The following is a 13,391-nucleotide window of genomic DNA, read 5'->3' on the forward strand; positions in this document are numbered from 1 at the left end:
TTACCAAACATATGTAGCAGAAAACAAATTGGCCAAAACTTTTAAAAAATTTTGATTTTTACATTTTTTTGGGGGGAATTTCATATAAAAAAAATGTGAAAAATATTGTTGTTTTTTCAAAATTTACGCTCTTTTTTTGTTTATAGCGCAAAAAGTAAAAATCGCACAGGTGATCAAATACCACCAAAAGAAAGCTCAGTTTGTGGGAAAAAAAGGATGTAAATGTCGTTTGGGTATGGCGTTGCACGACCGCGCAATTGTCAGTTAAAGTCGCACAGCGCCGAATCGCAAAAAGTGGCCCAGACGTAAGACAGCAAAATGCTCTATTGGTAAAGTGGTTGTAAAGGCAGAAGGTTTTGTATCTTTATGCATTCTATGCATGAATATAAAAAAACCTATGTGCAGCAGCCACCCCCCAGCCCCACTAATACCTACCTGAGGTTCATCTAGATCAAGTGATGTTGCAGGAGTGTCTCGGCTGCCCGGGACTCCTCTCCTGATTGGCTGAGAAAGCAGCGTGGCGCCGCTGGCTCCCGCTGCTGTCAATCAAATTCAGTCTGCCAATAAGGAGAGAAAGGGGGCGGGGCTGAATGGATACAGTGGCTGTGGCTTGGTTTGGGTGCCCCCATAGCAAGCTGCTTGCCATGGGGGCATTTAACAGGAGGGAGGGGCCAGGAGCACCGAACAGGGACATGAGAAGAGGAGGGTCTGGGTTTCTCTGTGCAAAACCACTACTTAGAGCAGGTAAGTATTACATATTATTTTTAACAAAAAAAAAAAACAAGACTCACGAGTATCACTTTAACCTCATGTAAACTCAATAAATAAAAAAAATACCTGTGGGCTGAAGTTCCATTTAAAATTCTGACTTTGCTTACCTTAAAGTATGGTTTGTCTGAGAAAGCCACATCTTTAGCTGTGAAAAGGTGCACTGAGGCCAAAACAGATTTAATCTGGTTTAAAACAGACCCAGAGAGCATGGCTAGTAGTTCACCCAACGCTGGAGCGTCTTTTCCAGCAACTCTTGGAGCTGCAAGTGCTTGTCGAACATCAGTTATACAACCCTGGAAGAAGTCTTTTAAAGCTTGTAAGTATTGAGCCAGCCGCTCCTGTGCTGCTCTAACCACAATCTCTGTACCTCTCCGATTAAAACTGCACCCTGGTACCAACTTAGTCGGTGCCTGGAGCCGTCTATGGAATCTGTCCAGTGCCCGGACTAAGAGTGAGTTGTCTCCTGGACTCTTTTCCTCTCGCAACCGCTTCTCAACTATCTCAAAGTAGCCTTCACTGAGCTCATCTAGGAATGTGGTAAGCTTCCGCTCAGCCATCTGTGCTGTGCTTCCATGTTCTTTACAGAACAGACTCTGGTAAGAAGCTGCTAGAAGACAGGTGTCACTAATAAAGCCACCACAGCCTCGGTCAACAAATTCCAGAATGTCACTGGCCCCCTCTAGATCAGAGAGGTGAGCAGCCAAGCGTCCACGTCCATGAGCTAGAAACTCATCACAAAGCAGGTGAGCTGGCTCCTCCAGACTCAAGAGCAATTCAATACATTCAGATAGGTCCTGGGGGGAAGCAGAAGGATCCCTGCAAAAGAGGGTTATGATATTAGAGAGTGATAGAGATTTCAAAAAGTACAATTGACAATAAGAAAAAAAATCAACGGTCATCGAGATAGGGATCTTGTATGTGCCAAAATGAGTGATTAAAAAACCAGATATTACATTGTATTGACTAAGTAGCTGCACTTTAACCACTTCTGGACCGGAATGATTTACCGCCTTAAAGAGGTTGTAAACCTCAGAAAAATAGAAAAACCTGAAAGACAAAAGGCATAATGATCTAGTATGCATCGCTTAATGAAATACTTACCTTAGAACGAAGCCCCCGCAGTGCCGCCCGCTCACCATAACACAGCAAACATTTTCGGCCGTCCTTCTTCCTGGTTTGTGTCCACCAGCCATCTGATTGGTCGGAGGTGCGATGACATCACGCGGGAGCCACCATTCACGGCACAGGGCTCTGAAGGAACGGCACGGGTGGCCGGAAAAGCTGATTATCTTCCACTGTGGCGAATGGGCGCGCATCCCCACTAGCGGTTCTGCGAAGCAATGTACAGGTACGTTGTTTGGCGGGACAGAGCTGACCTGCCGCAGTAAAACTATGGTGGCTGGTCGGCAAGCGGTTAAAGTGGTTGTAAACCTCTGACACAGAAATATGAACAAAATATATCTCTCTAGAACGTGTACTCGTCTCAATAAGAGCACTAAGTGTCACTTTTTTCTGCTGCCTTGTTCCTCTATCAGCATGAATCACTTCTTACACCAAGAGAAAGAAGGTAACAGGGGTGGGATTTTAAGCTGCTTGACAACCTCAACTCTCTTCCTGTGTGAAATGTTCAAGAAATATAATAGATATTAAAATTCTCTAGGCAATCATGTAATGTATATGTGCGGCAACAGGGACTGGGGCCCCCAGCACAGTAACCAAGCTATAACAGACAGCTCCTAGCCTCTGTTTAAGATTAGGAGTCATCGGGGGAGGCTCCCAATCATGTTATCACTGACAGTTAACCACAGTGATCATGTGGTCAGGAAATCTGTCCCTTTTCTTGTCGTTAAAACCCAGTTTAAAGGGTAGCCAAGGAGGGGGTCAGAAGGGGTTAAAAAGAATGTTAGTATATCACAGCGCTTCTTTGAAATATACAGTGGATATAAAAAAGTCTACACACCCTTGTTAAAAGTGTAGAAACAGAAATTCCTTCACCATGATGGATAGCTCTTCAATCTATGAGAACTTTAGGACCACGCTATGCGCTTACCACAAATCAGATGTAAACAAGCCCAACAGTATATGAAGATAGCCAAGACAGAGATTCATTCACCGCAGTGCTATAACTTCCAATCCGTGATGAAAAGTGAAGGTCACACTATGCGCTTACCACAACTTAGATGAATATGAGCCCAGGAAGACGTCATCTATGACGAAACGCGTCGGGAAGGCGCGCTGACGTCACCTACGTACTACCCGGAAGTCGGGCGGCTGCATCTTCGGATCCTGCCAAATAAAGCGCTTTTTTTCTGTTTACATGTAAGTTGATTACTTTTATGTAATAAAACTGTGCCTACGTACTTCACTATTGTGGCCCCTATTTTCTTTGTGGCTGATGCCGGAGTGAGGTTGATCCGGACGGTTTGTGCCTTAGCCCTGCATTTGATTGGTGCTCCTGCTAGGCTGCATCAGTTGGAGGGATCATCCCATTTCCACTGGATCGCTCAGAAGTTTACCATCCATACATTGAATTGGGCTCATATTCATCTAAGTTGTGGTAAGCGCATAGTGTGACCTTCACTTTTCATCACGGATTGGAAGTTATAGCACTGCGGTGAATGAATCTCTGTCTTGGCTATCTTCATATACTGTTGGGCTTGTTTACATCTGATTTGTGGTAAGCGCATAGCGTGGTCCTAAAGTTCTCATAGATTGAAGAGCTATCCATCACGGTGAAGGAATTTCTGTTTCTACACTTTGCACAATCTTTTGGACTTTATTCTTTATTTACATATCATTTGGATGTACATCAATTGATTTATCAGCAATATTTTATTTTTGATTGTCTTATTTAAGCACAACCTTTGTATTATTTGATTCATTATTTGATCGTCTCATTTAATCACATGCTTTTATATTGCATGTCTCATATCAGCGCGGCTCCTACTTTTATATTCTTTAATTGGTGTGTTCCCACTTCAGCTGCTACTTTGACCTTTTAGTTATAATTTCAGTCGTGTTTATTTCATTTTAGCACATATATTTACTTCTCTTTTATAGTGTGTTTAGCGCGGTTATTTTTTTTTGTACCCTTGTTAAAATGTCAGGTTTCTGTGATGTAAAATAAATGAGACAAAGATAAATCATTTCAGAACTTTTTCCACCTTTAATGTGACCTATAAACTGTACAACTCAAAAAAAAAAAAAAAAAAAAAACCCTTTAGGTGGAGGGAAATAAAAAAAAAAAAAAAAAACGAAAATAATACGGTTGCATAAGTGTACACACCTTTAAACTAATACTTTGTTGAAGCACCTTTTGATTTTATTACAGCACTCAGTCTTTTTGGGTTTGAGTCCATCAGCATGGCACATCTTGACTTGGCAGTATTTGCCCACTCTTCTTTGCAAAAACACTCCAAATCTGTCAGATTGTGAGGGCATCTCCTGTGCACAGCCCTCTTCAGATCGTCCCACAGATTTTCAATCAGATTGAAGTCTGGGCTCTGGCTGGGCTATTCCAAAACGTTATTCTTCTTCTTGCGAAGAAATTCCTTTGTTGATTTGGATGTATGCTTTGGGTCGCTTTCAAGCAGAAGCCTGAAGGTTTTATGCCAATATTGACTGGTATTTGGAACTGTTCATAAATCCCTCTATTTTGACTAAGGCCCCTGTTCCAGCTGAAGAAACCCAGCCCCAAAGCATGATGCTGCCACCACCATGCTTCACTGTGGGTATGGTGTTTTTTTGGCGATGTGCAGTGTTGTTTTTGCACAAAACATATCTTATGAAATTATGGGCAAAAAGTTCAACCTTGGTTTCATCAGACCAGAACACATTTTCCCACATGCTTTTGGGAGACTCAGATAAGTTTTTGCAAAATTTAGCCGGGCTTGGATGTTTTTCTTCGTAAGAAAAGGCTTTCGTCTTGTCACTCTACCCCGTAGCTCAGACATATGAAGAATACGGGAGATTGCTGCCACATGCACCACAGCCAGTACATGCCAGATATTCCTGCAACTCCTTTAATGTTGCTGTAGGACTCTTGGCAGCCTCTCTGACCAGTTTTCGTCTTGTCTTTTCATAAATTTTGGAGGGACGTCCAGTTCTTGGTAATATCACTGTTGTGCCATATTTTCTCCACTTGATGATGACTGTCTTCAATGTGTTCCATAGTATATCTAATGCCTTGGAAATTCTTTTGTACCCTTCTCCCGACAGATACCTTTTAACAATGAGATCCCTCTGATGCTTTGGAAGCCCTCTGCGGACAATGGCTTTCGCTGTAGGATGCGACTAAGAAAATGTCAGGAAAGACCTACTAGAACAGCTGACCTTTATTTGGGGTTAATCAGAGGCACTTTAAATGATGGCAGGTGTGTACTGACTCCTATTTAACATGAGTTTGAACGTGATTGCTTAATTCTAAACACTGCTACATCCCCAGTTATTACAGGGTGTGCACACTTATGCAACCACATTATTTTAGTTCTTTTTAGTTTTACATCACAGAAGCCTGTCATTTTAACAGAGGTGTGTAGACTTTTTATAACCACTGTATACATTATCCTTTTCAGGATGGCCTCTGTTATAGGAACCTTCATGCTATTCCAGACTTACAGACACTGCTAAGATCTTTAGGAAATGACACTTCCAGGTGTATTGGATCCTGTTTCTTCCCGCTATGGATCCACCTGAAAGGTACTACATTACTAATGCATCTCTTAACACTTAGCAAAGCAAGAACACCTTCCCTCTCCCTATAGCAGATCATTGAAAAAAAATAATTCTAAATGCTCTTTTTACTTACCTGAAGCCTCACTCATGTAATGTTCAGTTCCCACGCTTTCTCCCCTTTTTTGTTTACATCAGGTGGGTCCTTCTCATGGGTGTCCATATCACTGCCTGTCTGATGTGGACACACATTCTGGTGGTGGGGGTTCTATTTAAGAGGCTTCAAAAGCAGCAGAACTAGAAGAAGCGGTGAGGGGACTGGTCCAAAAGAAAATATTAAGTGGCTGAAACATTCCAGTCCCAGGGGCAGGAAACAAGATTTCCAGAGCAAGGAAGACGTGAGTATTTTAAAGACTAGATCTTGTTATGGGCCAAGACATGGGGTATACATATCAGGAGAACGGCAAGTCATTTACTACACAAAAGGATTTAGATAGAGAAGTTTCTATCAGTGCTTGTAACTGCATGGGGTCGTTTATACATGTATCCCCCTCTGAACATCGATCCAGAGTGAATAGCTTTTCAGAGTGTGTTTAACAGGTAGTGAGGAGAGGTTATGTTTTAATGCCTGTTTTAAAGTGGTTCTAAAGTCAAAATGTTTTTTTTTTTTTCTTTATCCTTAATGCATTCCCCCATTAAAGAATATGTTAACATACATCTATACACACACACACACAAATGTTTTGCCTTTTATTTCTCTTTTAAACTGAATAGGTTGTTTTTAGAAGGTAAGGGTTCATCTACTTTAAGCTAAAAAATGTCCCACTAATTGATCTACCCACCCCCGTCCTTAAACACTTAGGGCTAATTAAAACATAGTGTGATAAAAAGTGTGTTAACCACTTGAGCCCCGGAATATTTTACCCCCTTCCTGACCAGGGCCTAGTTTGCGATTTGGCACTGCGTGACTTTAACGGACAATTGCACGGTCGTGAAACGCTGTACCTAAACGAATTTGGCATCCTTTTTTTCCCACAAACAGAGCTTTCTTTTGGTGGTATTTGATCACCTGTGCAATTTTTTGATCATGCGCTATAAACAAAAAAAAGAGCGTAAATTTTGCAAAAATAACAATATTTTTCACATTTTTTTATATGAAATTCCCCCAAAAAAATGTAAAAGTAGTCAAAATTTTTTAACATTTAAGGCCAATTTTTTTTTTTTTACCATATGTTTGGTAAAAGAAAATTGCAAAAAGCGTATTTTGATTGGTTTGCGCAAAAGTTATTGCGTTTACTAACAAAGGAAAAATTTTTGTCATTTTTGTTGTCTTTTTTTTTTTAACGCGTAATAGCGGCGATCTGTGATTTTTTTTTTGCGGGACTGCGACATTGGGGCAGACAGATCGGACCCTTGACTGACATTTTTGACACTTTTGGGGTTACCAGTGACATTACTACAGTAATCAGTGCTATACATATGCACTGTTACTGTAAAAATGACACTGGCAGTGAAGGAGTTAACTGTATTGGAGAGGGAGGGGTTAAGTGTGTCCTAGGGGCGTGTTTCTAACTGTGATTGGCTGTGGCTTGATGTGTAAGAACAATGATCAACAGTCCTACATAGTATAATCCGTTTGATCACCATTCTTACACAGGGAGAACTGACAGGCGGCTTTGTTTACACTAGCCGCCTGCCTTTCTCCCGCTGTCACGGACGATCGCGAGTGCCGGGCACACGCGTGGGGGAGGGGGGTCCATGACCGAGCGGGCGCGCGCTCGCTCCAAAAACCCTTACAGGCTAGCGATGTAGCCCTACGTCGCTCTGCCTGTGAGGAGCTGACTGCCGACGTAAATAGTCATGCGGCAGTCGGCAAGTGGTTAATGAATTTTAAAACGCCTGTCACTGCAACAACACTCAAAATACAATTGTTTTCTGTATGTCCCATTTACCACGCTGAATTTTATTGTAGCACTGTACGGAACTGCATAGCACTGTACAATATCGCAGTGCATCACCTTGCTGTACCGCTCTATGAATGAAGTGTACTTTTGTGCACTTATTAGTTTGTAGGAAAAAAAAATGGGAGCTATGTGATGTGCTGAATTGCGCGCCACACTGCCCCCTACAGCAATCAGGAATGGATTGCTACCAGAGAGGTTAAGCGCTTCGGCAACTGTTTGTTCCTGTGTGAATACAGCCTTACCCGACTCCTCTCACTGCTCCAGTGCTGTCCCAGCTGCAGAACCACACCTCTCACTACCTGGATCCACAGGGACATTAAGAGCTGATGGAGCCATAGGCTCCTGCTACTATCAGTCAATCAGTCAAACTCCTGTGATGAGGAAACAGGTGCATGGCTTACTGATGCTGTGCATGTTTATGGACACATACAACCTGGCTTGGGAGCGCTTGGGCAGGGGTGCCCCTATAGCATCTGGCTTGCTAAAGAGGCACTCGCCGGTAGGGGACTTCCAGAAGAGGAGGTAAAGAGCCGCTCTGTGCAACATCATTGCACAGAGCAGAGAAGTATAACATTTTTTTTTTATTTTAAAAGAAAATAAAAATAAAAATAACCTTTATTACTTTAACCCCCCAAAAATCCCACACCACAACCGCATGTACTGCACGCAGTTGAGGCACGGACACATTCAGTTGGGCAGTTACTGTTATCAGACCATCAAAACTCTTAGCTTTGTTTGACCCTCTTCTAAATCTATACTAGTCTCTTAAAGTGATGTGTAACCTTACTTGAGCAGAATCGAAGCTTGAGGCTTGGGAGGAGGGAGGAATTTGTGGGAAAGCTCATCACTGACCTTTTTGGTTATTTACTACCCCTGACTAATCCTTACAGTTCGGAACTAAGAAGTATTCCCTTGAACAGACCCATTTAGATGTCTGTCGTGAATAGATCTAAATAGCAGGAGACCAAATTACATGGGATATTCAAAGCAAAGTAGTAAATTACTGTGAAGAAAAACCTGCAGCTGTAACCCCTGGTGCAGTAAAAGATGGCTGCGAGTGGCAAATAAGAAATATATATTTGCAATAATTCAAATTTACCCGAGTACATGGCAAAAAATGTATTTTAGTCCAACACATTGTACATAAAATATACACAAAACATTATACATTCCATTCCAGGAAACCTGTACTGAGAGAAATGCAGAGGTTAGCACTGCATGACATTTTTCTGAAAATGCTAGCCGTCTCTGGCTGCAATATTTTAAGTTACTGAGCAGGAACAAAGATGGATATCAGGAATATCGGAGCTCCTGATCTGCATACATGTAGTGGATCAGTAAGTCAAACAGAAAATGCTTAAAACGGAGTTCCACCCAGTGAATGTTTTTTTCAATAAAAATACCCCCGGGACAGTCAGGGCTAGTGCATTCCACAATGGATAGCCTCTGATCTGTCCCGGGTTGCACTTACCTTTTTAGAAGAAATACTTACCTTGAAAATGTATTCTCCAGTGCTGCCATCTCAGGTGTGGGCAGCTTGAAGCCAGCGCGATCCTCTTCTGTGTCCTCTTCTGTCTTCTTCGGTCCCACGATGCACTGCACCAGCCCCGCCGTCACTTCCGGTGCCGCAGCGTCATCCCTGCACAGCTTCTGGGCATGCCCAGAAGCTGTTTTGCAAGGTATGATGGCGCCTGCACCGGAACTGACGTCGGGGCCGGTGCAGGCGCATTGATTCATGGGAGCGATGACGTTCAGCTCCCAGGAATCATTGCATGCCAGGAAGTGACGAATCGCCGCAGCCGCTGAGGGGAGGAAGAAGGAAGTAAGGTAAGTATATTGTCTTCTAAACGAGGTAAGTAAAAAAAAATAAAAAATTGCGATTATCCATTTGTTTTTCAGGTGACCCGGAGCGAGAAGATGGAGGTAAGTATAATTTTAGGGTGGAACTCCACTTTAAGCCACAGGAGCAGAATGAAAGCCAGGTGACTATATTTTCAGAAGAGGAGTTCTGAAATGGCACTCTCCAAATATCTTTAGCACAGCTTTCCTTTAATAACCCCATTACAATAAATCTAGCAGAACTATGACAACCCACTGTTTCAGTAGAATAGCTTAGCAGGAAAAATCAATACCTGAATCTTTGGCGTAGTGCATCGGCCAAGCTCGCCATGATGGCCTGGCAATCAGTTTGGATGCCATGGAAGGAAGGCATGTGCTGGTACTGCTGAAGCACACTTTTAGCTTTTGTATGATATGACACAGCCTGGGCAAAGGCACCCATTTCAATGCACTTCTTCAGTCGGGCAGGGAGTTCAAACAGGAACTGCAGTTTGCGCAGGAGGGTGTGCACACCTGGATAGCAGAATAAAGACACATGTGAACCATGAGCAGAATGAAATTGTTTAACAACTGTTCGTTATCATTTTTAAAATATGGTTGTAAAGTAATCAGCAGGGAAAAGGTTTTCCTTTACGTCTCCCTAATATATATTTAAATTATGCAAGCTGCCAACACAGCTCTGTATCTGGACACTGCAAATAATTACTCAAATCCTTCATGATCAAAACAAAAAATCAATATGAACACCCAGAGAAAAGCTGGAAATGTGATTTATAACTAGTGAACTGCTGCACGTCCTTCATTTCATTTTAGGTATTTACATAGCGCTGATGGTTAATGCAGTGCTTTACATACTGAACATTCGCACTAGTCCCTGCCCTGACGGACCTTACAATCTGAGGTCCCTACTCAACATGCATACAAAAACCTACCAGAAGGTCTTTGGAGTGTGGGAGGAAACCGGAGTACCGGGGAGGAAACACACACACATGGACCTTGGAGACAGTATCCTGATTGGGACTTGAACCAAGGACTCTAGTGCTGCAAGGCTAGTGACAACTAGGTCACTGTTTTTTTCCCTTTAAAATCCCTGCTTAAAGTCCAACTCCACCCAAAACCTCATTTTTTTCAGTTTTAGAATGGGGAAAGGGCTCCATTCTTAGATTTTTACCACCATCTGTGTCATTGCAAAGGAGATTTTTTTACACTTCCTATCCTCCCTTGACACTGAGCCAAGAAGTGATGTGAAATCTCTCCGCCAGAGACACAAACAGCAATAAAATAATTTTTTAGTAGTGTAGGGAAGAGTCAGAACTTTAGTCCAAGTTTTCACTACTGTCTGGATCCATGATTGGGCGATCTCAAAGACTCAAGGGTGAATGAAAGCTGGGTCAAACCTCTATGAAATCAAAGGAAGAATGACAGGATACACTGCAGTGTTATTCTCCTGATAATCATACATGTCCTCTTGGTCTACTGATACACAGCAAAGAAGTATCATTGACATCACTCACCACTAAGCTTGGTAATATGTTGGTGTCTCTCCTGCAAGGTACTGCTGATGCAGGCACTAAATTCCGTGATTACTGCCATGTTAGCTGCCAGTCCATCCATCTCATCCTCCATCTTTTTAAAATCGTTTTTCATTTTACGAATAGTATCTGAGGGATTGGATGATGACATCTGTTCAGCAGATCTTATGAATCTTTGTTAGAGAACCAAAGACTAGCCAAATCAGTAAAGTTAGAAATATAAACACAACCTGCCACTAGGGATGCACCGAAATGAAAATTCTGGGCCGAAACCGAAAATGCAGGATGCCCTTGGCCGAAAACCGAAACCGAAAATGACTTTTTCCCCCCAAATAATTTTAAAATAGATAGAAGAGGGGCATACACCAAAAATAGGCAGCGATGTACACCTGTCACTGCCACCCTGTCACAGTATATGTACTGTGACGGATTGGCAAGAGGTTAATTTATTTACCAATGGTATTTGTATTATGCAGCATGAGGGGGTTAATGTATTGCCACTGCTGGTCACTGATGCATTAGTGACCGACCAGTGGCAGTTAATTAACCCCTTTGTGCTGCATTAATGCAACCAGTATCAGTGTTAATTAACACTGGTTGCACTGATACTGGTTGCACTAATGCAGCACAAAGGGGTTAATTAACTGCCACTGGTCGGTCACTAATGCATCAGTGACTAGCAGTGGCAATACATTAACCCCCTCATGCTGCATAATACTAATACCATTGGTAAGCTCGCCTCAGCTTCCCCCCTCCCCCCCCCCCCAGCCTCAGCGTCCTTACGGTCACTCTGCTCCTCCGATGTACTTCATTCAAAAGACGCGCCTCTGGCCGGCGGCCCGCCTCCCGGTGATGTCACTACTACGATCTGTGCATGAATTAACTGACACACCGGGCGGGAGGCCGGGCGAGCGGCCGCTAATAGCTATAACTATGTGAGCGCTTCACTTCCCTGTCAGAGGAGATACCGGCATGACAGGGAAGTGAAGCACTCACATAGTTATAGCTATTAGTGGCCGCTCTCCCGCCCGGTGTCAGGTCAGTTCATTCATACACATCGTAGTAGTAGGGACATCACAGGGAGGCGGGCGGCCGGCCAGAGGTGCGTCTTTTCAAACCTGCGCTGCGCCCTCCTCCTTCCTCACGGCGGGCATTAATTTCGGCATTTTTTACCCATTTTCGGCCGAAATGGGATAGGCCCATTTTCGGCCGAAATTTCGGTGCATCCCTACCTGCCACCCTTTTAATGCCATCCCATCATTTACCTGTAGCCGATATGAACTTATTATAGTTCTCATAGACCAAGGTCTGCATATCACTGTCCAAAGCGCGTATCTGGCGAACCATATCAGCTTCAACATCCATCAACTCTGCTAGAGAACTCTCTTTTCTCAACTGCAGACACAAAAATGGAATACATTTTTATATAACTGACCCAAAATATGTCAGTACAAAAATATAAACACATCAGAGTAAATGTATTACAAAGACATCCCACTCTAGAAAACAGATCAAGGCAGATGCTAGAAAATGGAATTTGCATTCATTCTTCATCCACACTGCCATTCTTGTGCGCAATTAAAACACAGAAAAACTACAGAATTCCAGGTATGGATTTTTTTTTTCTTTTTATATACATGCAGTTTAGACTAACGTAACAATGTACTGTATACATCACAGTTGTAGGGTCCCTCTCCAAGTCAGAAATCATTGTAGTAGACAGCTCCACTCTGGTGATCTCTACTAGCTTCTGGATCCAGTGCTGAGGAGCTGCCCTGCTGCATTGTAAGGCTACGTTCACATCTAAGCGTTGCTATTTTATAGGCGTTTTTACAAGCGTTTTACGGGCCTTCTTTTTGCAGGTGTTTGGAGGAAGGCATTGACATCTAACAAAAACGCCTGTAATCTGCCCAAACAGAATCTCATGTACTTTTTTGGGCGTCAGGCGTTTTGCTCAAGGCGTCGGAACCCTCAGATGTGAACAGGGGCCATTGAAATGAACAGGATTTGTCTTGTTGGGCGTTATTTGAACTGATCCTTAGAGCTGAAAAACGCCTACATGTGAACGTAGCCTAAACACAGGAGGTCTGCTGCTTGGTAAGGGCACCATTATAGACCCCCAATCCCTCCATAAAAGAGTACCTGTCACTGCCTATTTGTGCCGGTTCACACTAAGGCTGCATTCACATGTCAGCGTTTGGATCGCGGGCAGAACCGCCGCGGTTCCGCCAGCGATCCGGAGATTATTGCAAATCGCGGGACGCCTAGCGTTGCCCGTTGATTTGCAATAGCCCCCCAAACGCCGAGCGATGTTGCCGCGATTTCCGCCTGCCGAATCGCGGCAACATCGCGCAAACAAAATCGCGGGACGCAATACGCTCCAAAGAAGCTCTTGTACTTTTCTGCCCGCGATCCATACGCTCACATGTGAACGGAGCCTAATACGACTTGTCAGGCGACTTGGTCAGCCTGGCAAGTTGTGCACCGTCACGGTCATCGAGTAGTACAGGAACGGTTATAATAGGAGCGACACAAGTCGCTCCGACTTAGAAAAAGGGTCCTGTACTACTTCGGGGTGACTTGGAGGCGACTTGCTGTGACATTAATTTTATGA

General features: G+C 43.3%; 1 protein-coding gene across 1 annotated transcript in view; it reads right to left on the reverse strand.

The window, feature by feature from the left end:
- Positions 1–13,391, reverse strand: part of VPS51 (VPS51 subunit of GARP complex) — a 31,333-nt gene that overhangs the window by 16,264 nt on the left and 1,678 nt on the right. The window contains exons 2-5 of the mRNA XM_082270683.1: positions 12,043–12,172; positions 10,760–10,906; positions 9,539–9,758; positions 879–1,587 (exon numbers count right to left, since the gene is read on the reverse strand). Of these exons, the coding sequence (XP_082126809.1) occupies positions 879–1,587; positions 9,539–9,758; positions 10,760–10,906; positions 12,043–12,172 (1,206 nt within the window). The remainder of the gene's footprint in view (positions 1–878; positions 1,588–9,538; positions 9,759–10,759; positions 10,907–12,042; positions 12,173–13,391) is intronic.

Source organism: Pelophylax lessonae (assembly GCF_965119305.1).
Source record: "Pelophylax lessonae genome assembly, chromosome: 10".
NCBI lineage: Eukaryota > Metazoa > Chordata > Amphibia > Anura > Ranidae > Pelophylax > Pelophylax lessonae.